The sequence below is a fragment of the Scardinius erythrophthalmus genome, assembly GCF_964197995.2.
Source record: "Scardinius erythrophthalmus genome assembly, chromosome: 3".
NCBI lineage: Eukaryota > Metazoa > Chordata > Actinopteri > Cypriniformes > Leuciscidae > Scardinius > Scardinius erythrophthalmus.
Window position 1 is genome coordinate 36,906,870 of NC_138223.1, and position 26,268 is coordinate 36,933,137.

Here is a 26,268-nt window from a genome sequence, read left to right on the forward strand (position 1 = left end):
ATGCAGCTAACGACCTCAAAGAGGTTTTTTTTTTTTTTTTTTTTTTTTAGATCATCTTATCTTAATGAAGGGAGAGGTTGCTGGGTCTTTTTTCACAACTTGAGAAATCTCTACAATTCATATGATCAAAAATGGCATTTATTGTGTAGGAAGGAAAACAGAAACCAAAAACAGTTGAGGCTCACCTTTAAGTATAAAAATTCTTAATATGAAACATTCCTAAAATATTGTAAACTATGAAAATAGAAGAAAACATCAATGTAAAAGAGAAATACATGAAGAAAATTAAACAGATGAGTAACACACCGTACCTCTGGGTGGTGGATGCATAGCATACACTCTTCTATTTAATCACGCACAAATGCAAGCATACAAATGATGCATTGGCTCACACACGCAAGAATCCACGTGCACAGATACACACATGCCAAACAATGGCATGTTCTTTAGGTTATTAGAAGTGGATCATTATAAAACAGGTCAATAATGGACCTAACATACAGACTGGCCTAAATACAGGGTACATGTCAGGAAAGAACAGTTAAAAAAAGAGCTAAATCATATTTATTCAAAATAAATTCATTTTGGCAAACGATTACTAAACTGACCCCTAGGGATCTATGAAGTGCTTGTCATTTCACTGTATCCAGCTCAATATTAATTCATTTTCTTATTCTTCTGTATTAAAGCTGAACATATTTATTTTTTCGTATTCGTAGTTAAGCAGCACTTCTTAGCTTAAACCCCATAAAAGGTTGCAACCAAATTGGTTTTCTGTACCGTGAAAAGGTGATATTTTATAATATATAACTATAATACGCATTGCAGACATCTTTTTTCTTAATGAGCATATCAAGTACTTTTACATTATCTGAAGAACAATTAGTTAGGGTTCTCGTGCTTCATTTAAACTAGCATAAATCAATTCAATGTTTCCATTAAACTCATTTTGAAATCAATTTGACATTTAAATTTCTGCTCTATTTTGACTATTTTGAAAAATCTGAATCTTATGCACACACCATCATCTGTACAAAAATAGTTTAAGTTCTCAATACATTTTGAACACAGGGAATGATGCATGATAATACAAACATTCATATGCAAACTGTACTTCTCAGTTCTAGTAAACAGCTTCCAGTTAGTAGAGGTACAAGAGTTGACTGTTTTACACAACTTACACAAACTCACACTGCAACATAACTTAAGCAAATAAAACATCTCTGTTGCTTCATTAACCAGCATTTTCATAGTCTTTCTATTCCCTCATTTTTCTACATCACAATTCCCCTCCACTTCCCATTTCTGCTTGTCACACTTTCCTTTCTTTCATTTTTTCCTTCAAACCTGTCTTTCACCTTTAACCAAATTTCATCTTAGTTGTGTTACTTCATGCCCAAGTACTTCGTATTGAGATTATAGAATACACACCGACTTGTACCTCTGTGCTAATTCACACAGTTATCTGTACCAATTGGTCACATTAGTTATTTTCATATTAAATCACATATTTCTGTGCTCCCTATGTACCAATGCACATCTAGTACCATCCTTTTTCTTTCACTACCATCGAGCATATCTTCTCACAGCTGCTGTTCCTCATCTTCAGTGATGCCCTGGGCTTTAAGCTCCTCTAGTACATTGGCAAGATAGCCAGAATCTGGAAAGCCATGTCCAGTAAGATTGGAGCCAAATTCTGTCTTGTGATGGACCTCATTCCAGATGACAGTGTCTGATTCTCCGGTGGTGCTGGACGTTCCCACGGAGAAGATCAGCCGTCGGTCCCACGCCACCAACAAAAGCCTCAACACCTAAGAACCAGACAACATATTGATATCATTGGAAACCTTAAATAACAATTAGACCTACATTGAATCTTAATGTGTTCTAAGGTCCTTTTTGGTGCATTTGTTTTAACAGCATTTTACAATATTTATGAGAAATTTTATTTGAGTATAATCATTATATGAAATGTATAACAACGTGATAATTACCAGTATTAACTCCATTGACTTCAATGGATTTAATTAAATTCCTTTTAACTTACAACTCATGACTGCTCAAAACTACTAATTATTTTTCTAACAAAACAACATCAATATTACCCTGAAATGTTTTCAAACAAAATATATTCATTTTACTTGCATAAACAAAAAAAAGATGATAAACAGTCTTAATCTCTTTATCATGCTGCAGTGGTTCATCAATAGGTGGCAGCAGAGTAAAATGCGTACCTCTCCTTTTTCCAAACCTACTGTATTTCCTTTATCAGATTTAGACCATTTGGTCTATTAACTTTTGATCTACAAACAGACATTCATTTAATTTGTCATAATGTCTTGTGTAAAGCCACAGTTCACTTTAAGGTCAAAACAGACCAGCAAAAGGTGTAACAATTTAGTTTAAATGGTTATATCTTACATTAAAAATAATAATAATAATAAAAATCTGAAATAAATAAACAAACAAATAAAATAAATGATGTGTATTTTGAAAGTCTTAATGCATATCCAGTTTAATTTTTGTACTAAAAACAGAAATGTTGATGTATCTTGTCCGGGTCAAAACGGACCGGAATGCATTAGGAGGGTTAAAGCAGCGCTATGCACATAGATATCATATAAAGGCTAGATGGCTCAAGGCGGAGTCACTTCCGGCATCACCGGCGGCCATCTTAGGACAGGGCTCTGTGAATTAAGGTGAGTGAGCAGCACGCACACAAATCCTCTTATCTCGCTGAAATCTGGACGGATTTACAAACGGTTTGGTTTCTTACAAACGTTATTAACGTGGCTATAATTCTGAATTCTTAAACATTTTGAACATAATTATTCATATGTATGCAGTATAATAGCTACATCTCTGACGTTTATAACAAACCAAACCGTTTGAAAATCGGTAGAAAATTGAGCAAGTTATGGTTATTTAAAAGTACATGCACCATGTTATGAGTGAGCGAGCACCCTGTCGTAAGATGGCCGCCGTGTGCGGATGTCGAGCTCCATTGGCCAGCAGCGCGGACGAGCCATCTAGCCTTTATATGATATCTATGGCTATGCAGTTTTGGCAATTTCTTCGCTGTTTTCTCGCTTTTTGCTCGCGGGTTTCTCTATAGAGCTCCCCCTACAGCTTCGGAATAGATATTTGACAACACTGTCGTAAAACACTGTCCCATCTTCTTTTTGAACTTTTGAACTTATTGATCAAAGAATCCTGAAAAAATGTATCATGATTTCCACAAAAATATTAAGCAGCACAGCTGTTTTCAACATTGATAATAGCAAAAAATGTTTCTTGAGCAGAAAATCATCATATTAGAATGATTTCTGAAGGATCATGAGACACTGAAGACTGGAGTAATGATGCTGAAAATTTAGCTTTGCCATCACAGGAATAAATTACGTTTTAAAATATATCAAAATAGAAAACAGTTATTCTAAATTGTAATAATGTGTCACAATATCACTGTTTTTACTGTGTTTTGAACAAATAAAAAATAAAATACAGAAAGAAATTATACCAACCCCAAACTTATGCTCTGTATGGTAGGAGGACTTACCTTGCGTCCTTTTTCATTGTCTGGGAGATAACAATGACGGGGAAATCCTCTTGCAGTGAAAGGCTTCCTTGGATTTGGATGCTCAGGACCCTTGAGAGAGACAAGAGAGAAGATATTTTATCAGATATGATAATGATGGCATGCAGGCCAAGTGTAAATGCAACAAAGATGCATTATATATGTAATACATGTGATGTAATTATACCTGTATCCCGGGAGGTATGTTGTAGATGATGCGAATGGTTTTGCAGTCTGGGTATCCTGGAAGTGAGTGCGGGATGACATGGTACTCCATCTTACCGGGTGGCTGGTTTCCTGTCTTAACTCCATATATTGTCTTGCATGTGGGACACTGCAGGCTGCCATCTTTGTTGCCATTGTTGTACATGGCCACTAGGCATTGTAGGTGATAAAGATGCCCACATTGCGCCAGTCGTCCGACGGACTCAGCACGTGAAACGCTCGCTACACCTGGACCTTTATACCCAGAGGGTCCCAACAGAGTCTCCATACAGATAGTGCAATCCTGAAAGAAATACACAATGCTGATATAGAACGCCATTAGCCAACATGTAGATATAAAAGGTTAAAAAATGGATTTTATTAGTTTACATACAGTAAATGTTTTTTTTTTACATCCTCCTTTAGCCAATAAGATGCTAAAATTTATATCCAGCCAGTCATATTATGTCCAAAGTGTGGTCTTTTTTATTAGTTGGAGTGTTTGATTTCTAAATGTCTCTTGAATTTCAATGGTTTCAAGATTTTGGCAACCAATAAATTACCACACAAAAGACATTGTAACATTTTTTTATCCTGGTAGCATATAAACCTATATCTAATGTAGTCTGGGTCAGTTTTTTTTAACTCGCATAGTTTTGTTAAAGGTTGTCATGACAAGCAACCGAATTTAGATAGCTAAGTCAAGTTAAATTTATTTATGCTTTTCACAATGCATATAATGTTAATGTTTGTAATATCTTAATATCTTCATACATTATAGTCACATTTAGCAGATTAGAGCTGTGCGTATGGAAGAAAAATAATGTCAAATGTTTTTGAAATAAAAAGCCTGTTGAATTGCACTACTTGCATATTGTTGTCCTAGTTGAACTGTAAATCGCTTTGGATAAAAGCGTCTGCTAAATGGCTAAATGTAGCCTAATAAATGTCAAATTGGCTTGACATTCGACATTCGCACATTTAGGGACCGTCTCCAAATATGCATACAACATACACGTTTCTAACTTCAATAGCAAACTTGAATTTATTTGAGTAAAAAATCCAAAGGTGTGCAGTATGCATGAACACTTTACAGTTGGTTTTATGACTGTAAGTCGTTCTATTCAAATGCTTTTTAAGTTACAAACGTGTACACCAATGTCGTATACACTTTAGAGACGGTCCCTAAATGTGCGACTGTCCAACGTCAAACCAACTTTAAGCCAGTCTATCACTGGGAAACGCTCAGCATTAAGCTTTGCGTGTTATTCTGAGTCCATCTGGAGCTGGACTTGCGTTTGGTTTTTAATATCACTGTATTAGTTATATTAGCTACGTTAAGCGTTTTGTATGTCCAGCAGGGGAATCTTTAAGTACTGAGGGAAACCCTAATAGCCTGCATGCAGCACATTGCCACAATATAAAGTTAAGGCAACTAAACAACCAAGAGAATATATCAACCTCAAAATGTAACATTGGATCTGTATATCCGCATCGGGGGAATAACATTATAATCTCGTTCACGGTAGAGAAAGATGCATGTAGGCTACACAGGAAAAGTAACCGTGAAGACACTGAATTTAACATAAAAGCGCCTTCATAATAATCACAAATACACTTACATTGATGTAAATGAGTTTTATGAATGAATGGCTTGTTCTAACTGTTGCTGGTCTTCGTCAACAACACGCGCTTTTGCACCCCCTGCTGGTGAGGTCTACTAACAGCAGATGGAGAGTATGCTCGGCAGTCTACTGCTTTTCCTGCAGTTCCTGGATGTCAACGTTGAATTTACTGTCGAATTTGAACCACTGAATTTATGGAAGCGAATTTGCAAAGCGAAATAAAATGGACCGAAAAATGCCTGTTGAATATTATAGGTTGTATTTTTAAATAGTTTGAATATTTGGAAGTGAAATATGAAAGGTGAATATGGATTATTGAATTTTTAATAATGAAAATATGTTTGAAATGTTTTTAATTGAAATATTCACAGCTTAAATATTCAACCATGTTGAATTTCAGCCCATAAAAATGCAAGCCCTAAAAATACAATGCATTAAAATGCAAGCATGGTTAATGTAAGGCCTATTTTTTTTTTCAAGTAGTGCAATTCAACAGGCTTTTTTATTTCAAAAACATTTGACATTATTTTTCTCCGTGTGTGCGTCATGGTCAAGTTTACATTATGCGACTAAATATACTTGCCATTTAGCGGATAAAGCTGAACATACTTGTATATTCAAATTTCTATAAGAGCTGGGCAATAATAAAAATCACATTTTGCAATGACAATCAATCAAGCAGTTGAGATTTGCTATATAGTATACACTATATCACTTCACGTGAGTACTACATGCATGAAGAAAAAGTTAGATGAAATATATAAGCAACTTTATTTATAGAGCTGTGAAACAACCATGCTGAGATTTGCAAAATTCTTACGTCCTACGGTGTAATTTGTTTTATTTTATATTTTTGAACATCGTGTGTGTCAGGCCACTAGGTGGCAGTAGTGGTCGTTTTTCTGCCTCCTCCTTCTGTGCAGGTAAAGCCAGGTGAGGATGGAGAGTGTATAAAGCCTCACTGATCTCCACTGAAGCAAGGCTTGTTTTCTGCTGGTTTGATTTGTTTGTTGTTGATGTACATTACTGCTGCTGTTCTGTTGTGAATTACTGCAAAGCTTATTTTACTTATCCTGTCAGTTGCTAACCTGTTGTGATTTTTTACAAAACTTTCCCATTTTATTTCTTTTGGTTGTTAAAAGCTTGTATAAACAGTGTTACGTTGATTTAGACACCTTTTATTTGCTGAACCCAAATGTTGGTGTGACACTTTTGGATCCAAACTTTTGTTTTTATGTTAATGCTTGAGTTATCTTTAAAGGAACACTCCGACTTTTTGGGACTTTAGCTTATTCACAGTATCCCCCAGAGTTAGATAAGTCCATACATACCTTTTTCATTTCTGTGCGTTCTGTAAGTGTTATTTGATGCACCCACCGCTAGCCTAGCTTAGCACAAAGACTGGATGTAAATGGATAATGGTAGCATACTAATCCCAATAAGTGACAAAATAATGCAAACATTTTCCTATTTACATGTTGTGATCTGTATACTCACAGCGTGTACAAATAACAAGGCTATATGAGACAGAGACCATTTTTAATCGTATAAATACTGGGAACTATATTCTCACTAGGCGTAGGAGCACAGCTAAATCAACAACAGGGCATCTCGTGTGCTGCGCTAATCACTCCGCCCAAGTAGCTGTGCTCTTACGCCTAGTGAGAATATAGTTCCCAGTATTTATACGATTAAAAATGGTCTCTGTCTCATATAGCCTTGTTATTTGTACACGCTGTGACTATACAGATCACAACATGTAAATAGGAAAATGTTTGCATTATTTTGTCACTTATTGGGATTAGTATGCTACCATTATCCATTTACATCCAGTCTTTGTGCTAAGCTAGGCTAGCGGTGGGTGCGTCAAATAACACTTACAGAACGCACAGAAATGAAAAGGGTATGTATGGACTTATCTAACTCTGGGGGATACTGTGAATAAGCTAAAGTCCCAAAAAGTTGGAGTGTTCCTTTAACTTTAATGTTGCTACCCCTGTCCTAGACTGGGTGGAACATAACAATATAGTATATATTTGTTTACACGAGTATGCAGATAAAGTAGGATGTACTATACATCCAACATTTCAATATATGGCAGGGTGATAATATAGTTTACATATTTCAACAATATAACAATCGAGAAGTTGAGTTTTGCTATATAGTAGGCTACATAATGCTTAACGTGAGTGTAATGTAAGTATCTGGGTAAAGCAGGATTTTTTTAATATATATTTTTATTAGAATTATTCATTTGTTATCTGGTGATATTTAGAATGATTACACCTGTGAGGTTTTGTTAAATTTAGAACAATTCTGTTTTATACATTTTTATTAAAGTATGACTAATGAATTTACACCAAAATACTGTAGAATTATTTTGCACAAAATATTTAATTTAAAGAAAAAAACACTTATTGCAACAGTTCTAACTAGTCACAATTACATGGTTAGTTGAATATTATTTGTGTGTGTGAGTGTGTGGCCTGTTAAACCCTACATTATGGGGAGAAAAAGTCCCCACAAAGATGGCAATGATGGACATTTTTGGTCCCTACAGCTTTAAAATCATACTCAGTGATGTTTTTTGACAATGTAAAAACGCCTAAATCTGTGATGGGTATGTTTAGGGGTAGGGTTAGTGTAAGAGGATAGAATATATAGTTTATACAGTATAAAAATTATTCTGTCAATGGAAAGTCCCCATAAAACACAAAAACACAACGTGTGTGTGTGTGCAGAGTTACGATTTGAGAGAATTTTTTAAGGTAAAATTCATTCTGAAATAAACTGATTCAGCTTTAAAAAAGACACTTTTCCAGTCTCTTTATGTTTCCAAGAGGATCTGTAAAAGCACACATATACAGCACTATTTGCCCTGTATGCACCCTTTGCTAGCAGCTCAGATATCTCCTAGGTCTGGGTTAACAGAAGAGGTTTAGATCACGTAGAAATTAAGGAAATAAAACAATAAGGATGTCTTACTTCTTCTGGTGAATTCCTGACCTTCTGTAAGTACCTCTTTACCACTTCCTCAGGTGTTTTACCTGGAAAACAAATCACTTATGTTTAAGTATGCAGTATGAGATTTCAAATTTCATTTGCTGTGTGTATAAATCTGCAGTGACAATCGATGGGAACAGTTGGTAGTGATCGGTGGCCATTGCATTTCAGTAGTTGCCTCAAGTCTAAATCTGTCATTCCAAGCAAGACAAGGTGCAGGAAAACTTCCTTAGGGATTTTGGTCCTTGCATCCTCAATATCAAATTTCAGAAACAAACTTATGCAGCACTGCAGTACAATGTATTTCTCTGTGAATAAGTCAGTAAGTACATGTATTCTCACCTTTGCGGGCTTGTTTCTTGGTGGTCTTGCGGCAACAGTTCCCGATGCCGGGAATTGGTCTGATGTCACTCTTGCTGACAGGTGGAGGATGCAGAACCAGTTTTGGTGGACGGGTCAAACATACAGGTAGTCCTGCTGCACTCATCAGAATACCAGTAATACCTGCAATACATCATAATACACATGTGAAATGTATTGTCAGTTTATCATTTTTATTTTAAACAATTACTGATAGTGTATTAAGAATGTGTCTTGTTTTCCTACCAGCTAATGCCGGATGGACAGGGCTGGAGCCATTAAGATTCTTCACTGGTACTGTCGGTACCCTAGGAGAAAAAAAAAAGCTCTATAAGGCCAGTGGACACACTGACTGCTGCCTTACAGAATGTTCTCCTGTATCTTCAAAATGCAACTCTTACCAAAGGGTCAAACCAACAGATTAAGTAATTTACCAGACTAATTATTTAACATCACTCACATGAGATCAGAGCATTAGACAACATTCCAACAATCCAAAATCAATCCAAAAATCTATAAATTGTTTCATATGAGAAGCCATTTCACTCAGATACACATCACAAATTCAACTTCATGCTGACTTTAAGAGACAACAAATCCAGTTTCAAAAAAGCAATGGACATGCTAAACCTACAAACTTCAAAACTGCAGTATTTTCCCCTCTTGAACTTAAAGATTTCATTCATAGTAGAGGTGTCGCAATATAGTGACGTTTCAAAATGTTTTATATTTATATCATGTTAATACTACACATTTGATAATATACAGCACCAGTAAAAAATAAATAAATAAACAGTTTAAGATAAATCATCAATATCAGTAGATATTGCGATAATATTGTTATCATGAATTCTTTTAGACACGATAATCGTGTAGTGACAATTGACAGCCTCTGAACTTTCTTCTGTAAGATGATTATGAAATGTTGTGTAAAAATATGACACAGACATTCTACCAGTTTCTTCATTACCAAGTAATTTTCTTGCAACCTATTAAATTTCAAAAGTTCAACGTGAAGTTCTTGTTTAACGACTAGCATGCACATAAACCATTGTTCTTCTTCCAACATCAACAGTTATATGATATCTAGCTGAATGTACTTTTTGACACTTTCGGGTAAGTATCATATTACTATTTTACTCTTATATAAGCATATTTTTGGTCAAATCAGTGTGAAAAATGGGGAAAAAAGAAAGCAACTCTAATATACAGACATTTTACTTCCCTCTTCACAGCCTCAATGGTCTTGTCTGTAGTGTTTTCCCACGCTCATTTTCTTATCTCCTTTTACTGGAAGGTATGTTAGCCGCTGGGGGCGGGGAGGGGCGGGGGGGGGGGGTTAGTGTTGCTGTGTCTGTACGTAAATTGATTAAAAATGTGAATGAATGTAGCAAAGTGTGTTTGTTCCTGTCACAGCTGTTACTGGGTCTGTCTGTCTGTATTGATCTTCCTAACTGATAATAAGTCTAAAGCTGCGTTCTCGCTACCAGCGACACGATCCCATTTATTTTAATAGAGGGCTGGCGATTTCCGGCGACACGAGCGACAGCAACCCTTGGCGACAGGATGTAGGCATGTCCAGCGACACGACAAAGTTGAGATATGTTTAACTTTATGCAAATGAAGAGCGACTTTCAGGAGCAACAACCAATAGGTGTGAAGTCAGAAGCAAGATGGAGAAGTCAGCAACTTTTCTATAATTTATGATATGTCTGTGGTGTTTTTTCCTGCCAAAATGTTTGTTTGTAGCGGCAAGAATACTGAATGGCTACAACATAGAGTAACATCTGTGAGTGTCATTCACAATTTTTTCTAGGCAGGCAACCAGTAGTGGGAATACCCACTAACGACCTCACCGCCAGCCACTGGTAACATGCAGCGACAAAGTCACCGGTAGTGTGAACGCAGCATAAAACTTTATTTTCCAGATGGTGACAGACTCACAATACATTTACAAATGCACACAGGCACGTCTCTAATGTTTGTAGTCAGAAAACATAAAACATTTTGAGATTAACAGTCAATGGTTCAGTATGAAGGAACAGGATTTCACTTTTACTTCAATATGAACATAGCCTAGAAATCTAGACGCACCCTAGCGGCAGCAAAATTTATTTTGCTTCCAGGGTAGTCTAGCAACTCTCCGTTGACTTTCGAGCTGGAAAAACCAAACTCTGGTCAGGCCAATCACATCGTGTATAGAGTCGGTGGGCGGGCTTAACATAATGATGACAGAGTTGTGACTGTTCTGTGTGAATTCCCTGCTACTTGAAAACAAAAAATGGCTGATGACGAACAGCGGTCTTTCGAATCAGCTTTGGCCGCGACTCTGGAGGAATTGGAGTTAAGCTTTTCTTTGAGAAAAGAACAAAGAACGGCACTTAAGTCATTCTTAAAAAAGAAAGAAATGTTTGTAGTTTTGCCGGCCAGATATGGCAAAAGTTTAATCTATCAACTAACGTTAGCTCCGCTGTTGGGAAAACGCTCTGGTTGGTTGAAGCGCTGTACTATTGCGTGCAGAGGGAATTTGAAAGACAGCCGTTTATCCCGCCCCTCGGATTGAGCCGTGTCTATGGTGAGTTGCCAGGCTAAGATGAACAAGGCATCCATGTAAAAGAAAAGCAGTAGAAAATCTGCAGAACTAAATAGATGTACACTACCGTTCAAAAGTTTGGGGTCAGTAAGATTTTTTAATGTTTTTAAAAGAAGTATCTTCTGCTCACCAAGGCTGCATTTATTTGATAAAAAAAAACAATAAAAAAAACAGTAATATTGTGAAATATTATGACAATTTAAAATGACTGTTTTCTATTTCTAATATATTTTAAACTGTAATTTATTCCTGTGATCAAAGCTGAATTTTCAGCATCATTACTCCAGTCTTCAGTGTCACATGATCCTTCAGAAATCATTCTAATATGATTTGATGCTCAAGAAACATTCATTATTATTATCAATGTTGAAAACAGTTGTGTACAATTTTTTTTCAAAATTCTTTGATGAATAGAAAGTTCAAAACAACAGCATTTATTTAAAATAGAATATTTTCTAACATTATAAATGTCTTTACTGTAACTTTTGATCAGTTTAACTCATCCTTGATGAATAAAAGTATTTATTTATTTTATTTCTTTCCCCAAAAATAAAATTAAAATTCTTACTGACCCCAAACTTTTGAACAGTAGTGTTTAATGTTACAAAAGCTTAGATTTCAGATAAATGCTGTTCTTTTGTATTTTTAATCAAATAAATGCAGCCTAGGTGTGCAGAAGATACTTCTTTTAAAAACATAAAAAATCTTACTGACCCCAAACTTTTGAACGGTAGTGTATATCCATTATAAAAACAACCAAATACTAAAAAAAATATCTTGATTGATGGGTTTTTTCTAAGCCAATTTTAATGCTTGTTTTGTCTTATTTTAAATAATTTTAAGTCATCTGGAGTCCCCCATGGAAGTTTGTTGAGGCCCCCTGGTTGAAAACCACTCTTCTAGATTCTTCGTTTGTCTGTGCATAAAAATGCAAAATGTGTGATTTAGAATTATATTTGAATAGCTTAATTTCAAGTGTAACAGGTACATAGCTGACCTACATAGCAATGCCCCTGTTTACGGTTACATATCCTCATTGTCATGCTCCCTTCCTTCCGAAACTCAAATAACAATACGTTCTGATGCCAGCAAAAGATACGTCAGTTGACATAGAAACAAATAAAAAGAGCTGCGGTGTGACATTTAGGGACAGGTGAATCTGTAATCAACAACACCACAATAATACTAAAAAAATAAAACACCACTACTGCCACATTTTTTCTCTTGAATGGAAGTTCTGTTTAAGGCACACTATTTGCAACATATGATGTTTTTCACACGAAAGTGAAAACTGAACCAAATATGCTGAAGTGGTTAAGCGGTAAAAGATGGACTTGTAGAGTGTTTGCTTAAAATGATGAGAGGACAGGTTACTAATGCATTTTAGCCAATCATCAACACTACAGCAGTAAATTTTATTTATATTCCTGTTTTGTTTTCTATTGAAAAACAGAAGTGTCAGACATGGGAAGGTAGATGGCTGTTTGGATAGGGCCAATGGGGAAGCTTTTGACCTCCACTGACCCTTGATCTTGCCTCTACAACAGACTTGTCTCTTTGTTTTCTCTCTCACACATGCTCAACAACTGCTGCTCTATGACTCCAGATGGCTTCAAGTCTGAGGCAGAACATTCCATTAGAAAGAGCACCAGACTCACAATGTTCTCCTGCATTAGCACACATGTATGTCACTACACCTGTGTAGGATGATAGTTCTTTTTTAATTGCTTTACAGTCTAGCCTAGGTACAATTTGTATTCAAAATAAGATGAAAAAGAGTAAAAATACTCCAATTCTACTCTATCTGGCTGCATCTACACATAGTTTATTCTCAAAGACGTCCAGCACTTCAATCCACCCAAGCTACACTCCAAACCTCACCAAAAGTCACATCTAATGCTTCAGGAAACACTGGGACACCATTGTTACTACATTCAATGTCAAAACCTTTTTGCTCGTTACCCCAACTCCTTCCTAACATAGACATGCACACACACTCTACTATGTCAAACGCTTTAGTAAGACAGCATTGTGTTGCTAATGCAGACCAGCCCATGTCATGACAACAAAGGTTGCTGCAGAAACCCAGCGTGAACACGAAATCACCACTGAGAGCTGAGGAAAAAGCCACAGAAACAGCTATAGATATAAAGGGGGTGGGGATGGAACGAATAAGACCATTCTGTCCCCAGATGGTCATCAAACAGAGCAGACATGGATGATTTAGCAGTGTGAGAAACGTGAGAAACACGCTCCTACACAGAGGAGGGGGAAAACATGAACACACTCATACATGAGGCTGACACCTAAATTATATAGGCCTAATATACACTGGTGATTTTAGTCGATTAAGTCTGTTTCTTAAAGTTCACAAAGTTTTCCTAAACTAGGGTTGGGCACCGATATGGAACCGGTACCTAAGTAACCAGTATGTAACCGGACCGAATCAAAACGCAGATTTCGGTGCCACTTAATGCCTCAGCTGTCGGTTGAAATATTTGCACTGGTTCTCCGAAACGGACGCAAGCATCATCACCGCATGTGATCGCTAGTTAACCCGATCGCTCACACCAGTGTGATTAGAACGTTCAGATCGCGTGATCATCAACTTCTAATTTCAAATCTGCGTTCGCGCGTTGGCTGGCGCTGCAGAGACAGACGTGAATTATTGTTATTTAGCCTATCACAACTATTCTGGGTTTTCAACCACGTAAGGTTTATTTTAGGTTCCAGACATTCAAAAACCAATAAAGGAACTATAGCCTATGGTTATCCGGACCACACCTATTTGGGTAGGGTGGGTAGGGTTAGGGTTAGGTTAACCGTATAGTAGGCTACATTTACGTGTGGTCACGTGTGGTCCGCATAACCGTATAGTACCCACATAAATTATTAGCAAAACAACATTTATAGTTTGTAAAATACACATGGCTATGGAAGCGGCATTAACAATCCTTTCAATTATAAATTGATGACGTGTTAAGATACACGTTGTGTAGGTAATTATAAAATTTATTCTATTCTTCTCACACTTCACCAGCCACTTTAAAGTATTTCGGGAGTAGTGGGTGAACTGACGTGTTGACAGATTAGATACAATTCTCTGAACTGCGGTGCTTATAGAGCTGGTAAGTCCCACCCCTTCCGCAAAACCCCGCTGGACCTCAAAGTTGAAAAACCGTCAATGCAAGTGAATGGGAGAAAATAATTATTTTCTGGTCCCGTTTGAATTGTGCCATGAATGTGAACATATGTTGTCTGTGAATTTTTTATATAACTTTTCGTGTAAAGAATGATACAATTTAGCGGGTAGAAGTTTGATACGGTTAGACTTTGTGTGTGAGCACTTTGTGGACTACAACTCTCGACGCGTTTGAAACGTCAACACCACTAGCACACGGACTAGCTCACGGATCCCGCTAAACATGGCTGTGTCTTTGGTGCACTTCACCGCCTTCTTTCAGGGAGAGGACAAAATCGTTGAGGTTGGCGAAAACCACGGGTAAGTCAACTTTATGGGGTGACGTCACATAGGCGACATGTAGTCTTTCTCGTTATGTCTTTTCCACAACTGCTAGCTGAAGAATCATACCATATACTGTCAAACTCGTAACATGAAAAGTTATATAAAAAATTCACAGACAACATATGTTCACATTCATGGCACAATTCAAACGGGACCAGAAAATAATTATTTTCTCCCATTCACTTGCATTGACGGTTTTTCAACTTTGAGGTCCAGCGGGGTTAGCGGAGGGGGCGGGACTTACCAGCTCTATAGCCTACTAACATGGCGCCCATTGTGCGTTATAGATCAACTTACATGAATGATCATTATAAAGGTTTCTTAAATGACAAAACACATTCACTTATGTATTTAAGAATAAAAAATATCAGCCAAAGACTGACTGACATGTAACGCAACCAATCATAGTTGGTTTTGTTCCGCGTCATGTTTAGTGTGAAAATGTGAAGTCGACGTCCCTACAATAACAGGCCGGCGTATACATCTAAAAATTATTCATTCAAGAACGTTGTGCAAGTTTACTGCAACAATAGAGCGGCGAACTTCACATACTTTTGAAATCCAGTTGTAAACGGCGTTCTTCCACGATGGGTTTCGCATCACGGAATTTAAGGTGATGCGTTCAAAAATAACGCTCACCTTGTGCAGGACATGCAATAAGTCAGGTAGGTGTCGTATTTTGCCAGAGAAGGCAAACAATTTGAAAAGGATTGCTTAAATTTAAAGCTGGTTTGTAGCGTACCAAGAACACAGACTTTGCTGTTATTAGTAGGCTACCGTAGTGTTTTTTAGTGTTAAATTATTGTTATGAGGCTTAAGGTTTTATTGTGAATTTATGAAGTTAATATTTATGGTTTGTAATTAATATAATATAATAAAATAATAAAAATTAATATATTCAATTTTAAGAATTTTTTATTTATTTTTTTTTCAATAAAAAAGCAGTTTTTTTAATGTCATTCACCATCATTTTGAAGCTCTTTTTTTTTTAAAGTATCGATTTGGGACCGGTATCGAAAGAGTAACCACAGGTTTTTCTTTGGCCGCTTTCAAGCTGTCAGTTCTGGTTGTCAGTGGAACACAATAACATCAATAAAGTGTTCAATTATGAATTAATTGTTTTAATAATAATATAATTGAATATTGTTGCTTTTATATTTTGTCATCTACAGCAATAAAAGTGTGGCTTAAGTGTCCATGTAACAAATCTGAATATAATATTAGTATATTAATATTATAAGACGTTATAATTTCATAAAAAATACCCTATTGGGCAAAGGTTTGGGGTCGGGAAGATGTTGTGTTTTTATTTTTGATAGAGCTTTTTTTTATTATTAATTTAAAATAACTGTTTGCATACATTTAAAATGTATTTTATTCCTGTGATGCAAAGCTGAATTTTCAGCATCATTACTCCAGTCTTCAGTGTTACATGATCCTTCAGAAATCATTATAATATGCTTAATAATATGTAACATTTCTTCTTCTGATCAATGTTTGAAACAGTTGTGCTGCTTAAAATTTTTGTAGAAACCATCAATTTAAAATGCATCCTTGCTTAAGTATTAATTTCTTCCAATAATTCTTATGGTACTGTAATAGTATTATATATGAAACTGATAAAACATGTAAAATGCCTTTTCTTACCCAGAGGCAATAAGTGCCCGTGACTGTGCCATGGCAATTCTCTGCAAAGCAGGTCGACTAAGCCCTGCCAGACTGGCACGAGGTGGTATAGGGGCAGCACAGGCAGCGGAGCGCTGAGAGGCCAATGTTGTTGAAGATGATGTGAAAACTGTGGATGGTGTGGGACTTGTTGACGTGTTAACAAGTATGGCAGTTGGCACAAACGTTGCTGAAGATGATAAGCTTGGGGCGGATGGAGGCTGCTGATTCTGTGATGGCAGAGTTGGGGGCAAAGATGAAGGCGTTGGGCGGCTAGAGGAGATTGAGAGATTGGCAGTGGTCGATGTGAGAAGGGACAACGACTGATCAAAAACAGCAGAATTCTTGGCTTCTTCCGAGGGCATGGATTTTAAAGAGGTTCCATGTGGTAGTGTATGAGAATACGAGTTTAAAACAGAGGAGGATGGAAGTGTCCCAAAGCTGGCTTTCAGACTGTTTGGCTTTGTTGCACGTCCTAGTGTCTGTGAGGCAGTGCCATTTGCCTTTACACTCAACACCAGCATGCACTGCTGGCAGGCACAGGGCTGTCCGAGAGGAGCAAGAGATGATACCGAAAGTGTCCCGCTTGGGTAAACTGCACTTCCTTTTCTACTCAAGGTAGAACCAGAAACGCCTACCCCAAGAAGAGCCCCGGTTGACCCTCCACCTGATGTAACCCTTCTAGCCATGCCTCCAGTCCCTGAGCCAGTACCCCAAGCCAGTGAATTTTTAGGCAGCGGCCCAGTAACTAGTGGGTAAACCATGTCTGAACGTCTCTGGATACGCCTCTGCCGCTGCGTTTGCCTGTTAATCTGGGTCATGGTCTGGAAGTCCACAAAGTAGCAAAAGCCCAACGATGTCAGGTCCAGCCAGGGTTGCTGTCGGTCCCGTGCCGCTTGCAAGGCAATGCTCACCTCCATGTCAAAGGCTGTCCAGGAACCTGCATCATTTTCCCACTCCCATATCCAACCTTGGCCTGGCGCTGAGGTGGGGTCATAGAAACTCCGTCGCACTGGTCTTAACGTACCTGACGAGGTAAACAAAAGGGTTATAGATCAAATATAATAAAAGAGATATAAAAAAACAGTTAAATAAAGTGTTTTCTTACAAGAGAGGCAGCCAGTCAACATGTTACGCATCTAAAGGCACCAATATGCTCAGAGCAAATTCTTTTTTGTTCATCGCTTTGGGGAAAAAAGAAGTTTGAAATACCTGAGCAGCAGTAAACGAGAATCCTGACGCCGCCTGCTGTGAGCGGTATTTAGATATATATAATATGTAAACATGTACTGCATGCTTTTTCTCTCAGTAACAAAATGCACAACTAAACAGTTAAGAAAACATCTGATCATAGAGAATTGGATGTTTTTTGCACCAGCTCTGTAATTTGGCACTCCAGTCAAGTCACATCATGTTTATTTATATAGAACTTTATACAACAGGTTGCTTTAAAGCAAGCAGCTTTACAGCATAAAACATGAAAAAAAAGAAAGAAACAGTGTCACTTTCGGTTAGATGTCCAATGTCTCCAATGTAAGCATTCAATCCTCCATTATACCGACTGAATGCCTATTGTTGTGCTTTGCGCATCCTTTGAATTTAAACCCATTCATCGGAGCAGAAATAAGTTTACATTCTCTCCAGTAAGACTGATCAGATCAGGATCTTGAGTGTTTAGAGTAATAATTCTTCAATCAAATTTAAAGCAGTAACTGGGACAACACGTGCAATATCCATTTAGCTAATGCACAAAATGCATTTAGGAATTCATGACGTAGTGCTGGAACACACAAACAGAAAGCAAAAACCCATGTGAATAGATAGATGTGAGCATAAAGCAAAAGCCACTGAGCACAAAAGACCCACTGAGGCATAAACTTTAGCACAAGAGGAGAACTGGGAATTCGCGGAGTTCTAGAAGCCATAAAACTTGTGAAAGGGCATATTCTCTTTTTCACATCCATATACACCTACTAGACCTTCAAATGGTACAAAACACTTAATGTGATGCATGATTCTGTAGACATTATGGAACTTTATAATGCATGTTCCAGAAATTAGGTGGAGTAAAGCAAGACATCAGTATGCTTTGATCATCCTTTATTGCGTTTGAACTCACTTTACCAGTTCTGTGCCTCAATCACAGTCATGCCCTCTCGGCGCTATTGCACATGAATGAAACAATGTATTTTGTTAACAAATGAATAGATAACTATTTGCCAATGCTTTTTTTCTTGTGCTGCTTGTGAGAGGTCATTTCACTGAATTATACAGTCAAGCTAATGATAAACACATGTATTGTGGGATTTAACTGCATGCGAGTACCACATACGTATGTCTGAAGGCAGGTCCACTGATATTATGTATCTCTTTTTGAATATTATGATTCTTTCTTTTAGACAGTGTGATGTGTTCAGGGCCAATGAACATAATAATATGATAAAAAATTAGAATATATATAAAACATTTTTTTAAAAATGTAATGTATTCCTGTAATGGCAAAGCTGATTTTTTATCAGCAATTTCTCTAGTCTTCAGTGTCACATGATTCTTCAGCTCTCTAGTGTTCATGTTTCTACGTGCAGACGTCTGACCTTGATGGCCTGAAATTTTCTTGTCAAAGGCAGAGCCCCAGAGCATGCCTACTTATTGCGTAATCGCCACAGACAAATGGTAGTTCGAAAGTGTTTACCATTTGGAGCAAACTTTTAGGGAACGTTTGAATCAGATCAGGATCTTGAAATTTTTATTTCTGTGATTTTCAGCATCATTACTCCAGTCTTCAGTGTCACATGATCCAGAAATCATTGTATTAGGCTGATTTGCTGTCACTTTGATCAATTTAATACATCATTGCTGGATAAAAATAATAATAATAATAAAAAAAAAACATCTTTGACCCCAAACATTTGAATGGTAGTGTATTTGCATGTGCCGATTTTTTTTGCATTACACTTTTTAAGAAAAAAAAAAGAAATAAAAATAACAATAATTACTTGGGATTAATTGGGATACATTTTTTTACTAAATCTGATTATTCTACCTATTAATCTAATTTAAGTTTTTCAACCCCGCCTGCACCGCAAGCAACATGGTGTGACACTCCCATTAGTCGCCCAACAAGGCAATCCGCACTTCATTATAAACTTACATTGGACAATTGTCATATTCTTCTACATAGACAAATGCTAGATTTTTTTAGCCACACTTGGAAAAAAAACGGAATATTTTTTTTAGAAATTAAATAAAATACATTTTTAAAGTTCAACATGTACTCTAGTAGTCTATTACAAAAAAAAAAAAAAAACTCATTATATACGTCATTAAGTCAATGATTCCATCAGGATCTGTCAGTATTGATTGTGATGCACCAAAATTGTTAGTTAAAACTACAGTTTCAGTTCAATATAGTTGATAGTCCAGATAAAACCATAATACTGTGCCTCCTCTCAACATTGCGGCCAGAGCAACAGATGGCCATGTCCACTTTCACATGCCAATCATACAGCCTGCACTTAAGTTTGCAAGCTTGTGCTAGTATGTGAGTGGGAGTAAAAGGCTGTTCTTCAGCAGATCATAAACTGTGACATTGGGTTAAAGATCCCAGGACCTTTGCAGCGGCACAAAGCCCTATACAGCAGGTGTACAGAGACCGTCCATCTGTTCCATTGTTGCTGGCTCTGTGCTTCCATCATAGCCCCAATTTTCATTTCCCTTCCCTCTTTCAAACTAACAACTTTATTCCCCTTTCTTTTCTATTTTTTTTTTTACAATTTATAAAATAAATGCAATGAATTATAAATGCAAAAATGATTCCATCTGATCTGACACGTTCAGTGTTTCTCTTACCATAGTTTTGATTACCAGAAAAAATACAACACTGAATTTCTGTGGGGGAAAAAAAAATCATAGAATTTGTTTTTTAAATGTTGTATAAGTTTAATAATTGTATACGTTTCATGATTTCAATTAATTAGACATGATTTTTGATTACAAAAAAATGACACCACGTTTCCGTAACACACCTGCTCCGCAAGTACATTAGTAGTACCACCCACCCTGAAAAAAATCCCAGGGGAAACACTGACGTGTCTTATGCAGTGGATTATACCGCCTCTGTAGTATTTGATTAAATATGATCACCGATGGATAGCAATTTTGGGGGACAATTTAGCTCTTTCTTAAACACTCTCTTTTATATTTCATATTTCTAGATTTCTGTCATTCAGAAAAGTCAGTCAGTCAGTGGTGGAAATGTAAAGATTTTGAGAAGGAAGCAATCTGAAAATGAAGCTTGGTACTTAAAACTGTTGTAGATAAAGTGAAGATAAAGATGGGACCAAACGATTTATAAAGTGGGTTTCAGAAACGAAAATCAGTGCTTAAAGTACACAAGCAGAAAGTAAGCTCAACAACTACACTACCTAGAAAATATTTTTTAAAGGAGTCTCTCAAGCTTAACCAAGGCTGCATTTATTTGATGATTTTTTTTTTTACTGATTTATCTGTGATATTATTACCATTTTAAAGAACCGTTTTCTATTTTAATATACAGTACTCTAAAATGTAATTTATTCCTGTGATGGCAAAGCTGAATTTTCAGCATCGTTACTCCAGTCTTCAGTTTATATGATCACGCGATCCTTCAGAAATCATTCTAATATGCTGTTTTGGTGTTTAAGAAACATTTCTTTTAATTATCAATGTTGAAAACAGTTTTTGTTGCTTAATGTTTTGTGGAAACCATGATACACTAACACTACCATTCAAAGGTTTGGGTTAAGTGAGATTAAAAAATATATATACTTTTATTTATAAAGGACACCTTAAAAGTAACAGTAACATGTATAACGTTACAAAATTATTCTTATTATTTTTAAATAAATGCTATTCGTTTGAACTTTCTATTCAAAGCATCAGCAACAAACATGTTTTCAACATATAGATAATAGTAAGAAATGTTTCTTGAGCAGCAAATGAAGGATCACGTGACACTAAAGACTGGAGTAATGATGCTGAAAATTCAGATTTGCCATCACAGGAATAAATTACATTTTAAAATATATTAAAATAGAAAACTGTAGAATAATTGTACACAATATTGTTGTTTTTACTTTGTTTTTGATCAAATAAATGCAGCCTTGGTGAGCAGAAGAGACTTTTTTCAAAAACATCTGAATTATTCCAAACTTTTGACTGGTACTGTGGGTGTGTGTTTATGGGAAGGAGGGAGTGATACCAACAGAAATGATTCACAAAATGGTCAGCTTAAAAGAAATTATAACATTCCCTCAACTCTTTAGCCTAACCATGTGAGAGTCATTGGATGAAAAGATTGGAAGAAAAACACAATCCTGCCCGATGCGTGTATGTGTGTGTGCGTGTGTTAAACTAATCTCCAGTCTGCAATGGAAAACAGAGTAACTGACAGCACCCCTGGGCCCAGAGTTTATGAAACTACATCCTAGCCTGTTGCACAATAGCAACCGCTCCCCATCTCTCCGCAATCTATCTTTATAGTTTCGTTCTTTCACTTGGAAGTGTGCTCATTTCCCTAGGTAGTGCTTTATGGAACTTCACTCCACAATTTGTAAGTGTGACAGAGCAAGTTAGTTTGCAGGTTTTTTAGGGCAAGTCTTGACAGAGCGATGAGGATTGTGAATGTCACTAACCTCATGTCATGGATGTTTGGTTGAAAAACATTACCTGAGAAAAAAAACTAAGTTTCAAAAATAATTAGGGTGTTAGTAAAAAGATCATTTTGGGGAGCTGCCTGGGTGTGTATCTCTAAACCATTATTCACTGTAGGCTGGTGCAATTATGTGTTTTTTTCTCTCTTATGAACTAGATCAACACAAATGCCCTTTGTCCATGGGGATTAATAGGCAGTTTTGCTGCAAGAATTTGCAATCACTTTGAGTAACTTTAATCTGTGTCCTCTTACATACCAAGGCCTCAGTCTGACTAAAATTGTGTGATTTTGCAAGGCCGGACTAACAGACCATGATAATGTGCTTGTGGAAAATTTACAGGAAAACAAGGGTAGTGTTATGTCTGTACCTCTTTTTATCTCACTCCCTTCCCTTTATGTTGTCCAGTCATACAGTGGCCTCAAAAAAGTGTTTGGACACATTGGAAAATGTATGAATTTCATTGAAGATGTATTGCAATCTTTTATCTTAATTTTGAAAAATAAATCGACTTTTCTATTTTAAATTGTACAACATATATTGCATGTTTATGCTAAAAAATGTGGTCTCATATTTTGCTATTTTAATGCGAAGACATTTTAAGTGTGGCATATATATTTAAATACTTTTTGCCACCAATGTATATCCGTCCAAAACAACAGCTACCTGAGTGGAAAATAGACATAGTTCAATGTGGTTTAAACTCAAATGAGTGCATACGTATAAGAAGATGCGTGTTAAAAAAATAGGTGTGAACAACATTTCGTCAAAATCACTGAATGCAGACTGAAAGAAATAAGCATAGGTGTGCTTTGAAGTCATATTACATCATGTTAAAATGAAATATTTGCCACAAACTTTTTATCAATATATCATTGCTTGAACCATACCTGAGAGGAACTTAACTGCAGGGCTGCCAACTCTCACGCATTGAGCATAAGACTCACGCAATTGACACTTTTCACACGCTCTCACGCCACACATCCATTTTATCACGCACAAAAAAATTGCGGGGCAAAGAGGTACTTTTAATATTAAACTAATTCTCAGCTCTTAGATTCCGTCAATTTTTTTTACGAAATTCAGACAAAAATACGTTTGGCGCTTGTAAATGTGACGTGACAGATCGCTGAGCGCCTCAGTTCAAGTGCACGTGAACCGATCATCTGTTACTTTTTTATTTAAAGATGCAGTACATTACAACTTACCGAAAGTATACATAATATCGACCAATTAGTGTTTTTCAACCACTGAAAGAGGTCAATATAACAGCAGGAGAACAATTATGTCACATAACGTTACATTTACCTCAGGAAAGCCATTTAATGACCATAGCAGGTTAACTGAATAGAAAAATAGCTAGAGAGGAGATTTTGCTGAGCACTATATTACATATTTATTATATTTTTACTTATGTCATTAAATAATTGTTATTATAACAAAAACTACATTATATTTTATTTAATTTGTTATTTTTAACCTTTAATAATACCAGCAGATTGGGCCCTCTATGTTTACAGCATTAGGTGAGATTATTTTTTTAAATAAAATTTAAAATAAACATGTATCCAAATTAGTCAATATTGAATCAAAATCAGAATCAAAACACAAGAACACTGTAAAAAAAAAAATTACATCCCCAAGTCAAAACTTTCTAGTGACTGATCACATCTAGATTTTTTAATTAGTCTGACGTATTATTTCTCATTGAGCCAATGTTAACAGACTATTGCAACAAGAATTGCACTTGGGCCAATTAAAAAATTTAGATGTGACCAGTCACTAGAAAATTTTGACTTGGAGAGGTTTGCAAATTTTTTACAGTTGTCACTAAACTTCATAAAATTCTATTTAGTTACCAAATGTTTTGACAATCACAATTACACTTTTTGTGATGCAATATTTGTTTTGACATTCCCCCCCCCCCCCCCCCCCCCCGAAAAAAAAAAATCTCACTCCAAGCTAAACTCAAAAGTTGGCAGCCCTGCTTAACTGTGTCAAGACGTTTTAACAATTAATCCATAAAACAACTATCTGTCTAACAATTATCTGTTACTAGTACTTTTTTTAATTGCTAGCAAGTAACCCAATCATGACAATTTTCTTTTGTTTCACCAAGAGATACTAGCACTCATTCCTTTGCTACTACTCATAATCACAATAGTGTCAACTAACTAACCCATTGTTAGTTATAACACATTTCTAAATGTACATGGGAATCTGTGGTTCAGTTTTGACTAGTATGTATTCTAATTGTCACTGGATTCTATTTCAGTTTTGTTCATTAGGTACTAGCACTTACGGTTTGGTTACTAGTAATTTCAAGTTACTAGCATCTATTCCAGTTTTACTAGTACCAGTTTATGAGATGCTAATATCCATTCCCAAATGGTATTAGTAACATTTCTGATAACACTTTACAATAAGGTTGCATTAGTTAATGTTAGTTAACTACATTAGTTTACATGAACAATTAATGAACTGCTCTTCTACAACATTTATTAATCTTTGTTCATGTTCATTTCAGTATAATAAATTATTGATATCGTAAAGTTGTATATGTTAGCATTAGTTAATGCACTGGGAAATAACATCAACAAACAATGAACAGCCGTATGTTTATTAACAAACGCTAACAAAGACTAACAAATACAGTAACAAATGTATTGCTCATGGTTAGTTCATGTTAGTTAATACATTAACTGATGTTAACCTTATTGTAAAGTGTTACAGTTCACTTAAAAATCTTGCTGATAATGTTAAATGTATTGATAATAAAATTGAATGTTACTAATAAGACTAGTATTTTAGTTGTCAATGCTGGGATCGTGACTAGCAGCAAAATAAGTTCTACTAGTATACAATGAATGCTTGATGAAGGCATTTCAATACAAGATACTAGTCACAAGTAATATAATAGATAAATTAGTAGTAACATAAAATAGAAACTAGTTCGTTGTAAAGAATGAATGTTAGAATGGCGTGCCACAGGTATAATGATGCGCAGGTGGTTTTCATCTTACCGGTGTCCTGTCTGAACTGATGCATGGAGTGTAGATCGATGATGTAGGGCGACAGGCGGCTGTCGGCTCGGCCTAGAACGACGCTTCCGCCGCGGGGATCGCTTCTTATCACCTCCTCTATGTGGTGAGACACGGTCGGGCTGTACGGCCGCCAGCGCCCGTGCTCGCTGAGCCATTCCCAGACGACCACGGCGGAGGCTTGTAACATCGTGTCCCTTCAAGTAGAACAGAAAAACGAAGTACGCATCTCTTTAATTCAACAACCGGTTTTGTAAAAGCAGGAGGACAGATTTGCTAATGCTAATGTAAAGCACGGCAAAGTTGTAATGCCTGGTCTGTATAACGTCGATAGACACACGAGGATTTGTTTTGAGCTTGAAGATTCTGGTTCTCATATAAGCATAAACTCTCAGGTGCACTCACATTTATGTAGAAAACGCTTATCGCAGTATCAGGAAATAAATCTCCGTATCACTTCTTCCATGGTTGGTCGCAAGCGATCTCAACAACTCCTCACGAGTGTCAACAAATAGTAAACGGACCAATACTCTTCTTTCTTCTTCCACACATACGGCGTTGACCGTCGCTCAGTTTGCGCTTATCCTCCTTCTTACTAGTTTCTTTCTCGCGGCACGATGTGCAATTTATCGAAGATCATGTAGACTTTAAGTAAATGATTTCTGGTGAAAAGCTCGTGGTTTAGTGTTCCGCGCACTGAGTTGATAAAGTGACACCCAACACCTCCCCATCATCACAGTTTAGTAATGCTGTGAGTAATGCTGCCTGAATTGGTGCTGGAAAGTCCGACTCATATCCACGAATCGGTTCTTTCGAACAGCTCGTTTTATTGAACCGCTTAAAAAATTAGCGTCATCCCAACGTGATACATGCTCTAAAATCCACGAGTCCGTTAGAGAAGGGCTGAATTTCGAATAGAATAATAGTAGGCTGCCATATTGCTCTTAATCGCAGTTCATATCTTTGTATAGTATGATAGTGTGA

At 36.5% G+C, this 26,268-nt stretch overlaps 1 protein-coding gene across 1 annotated transcript; it reads right to left on the bottom strand.

Annotated features, from left to right (window-relative positions):
- Positions 1–120: 120 nt before the first annotated feature.
- Positions 121–26,071, bottom strand: dtx4b (deltex 4, E3 ubiquitin ligase b). Its single transcript, XM_081362098.1, has 9 exons — positions 25,690–26,071; positions 25,267–25,481; positions 16,536–17,580; positions 9,016–9,077; positions 8,752–8,913; positions 8,392–8,453; positions 3,765–4,085; positions 3,560–3,649; positions 121–1,811 (listed from the first exon to the last, which is right to left on the bottom strand). Coding segments are annotated over exons 1-9 (2,187 nt in total). The 5' UTR covers positions 25,692–26,071; the 3' UTR covers positions 121–1,583.
- Between the last annotated feature and the right edge of the window lie 197 nt (positions 26,072–26,268).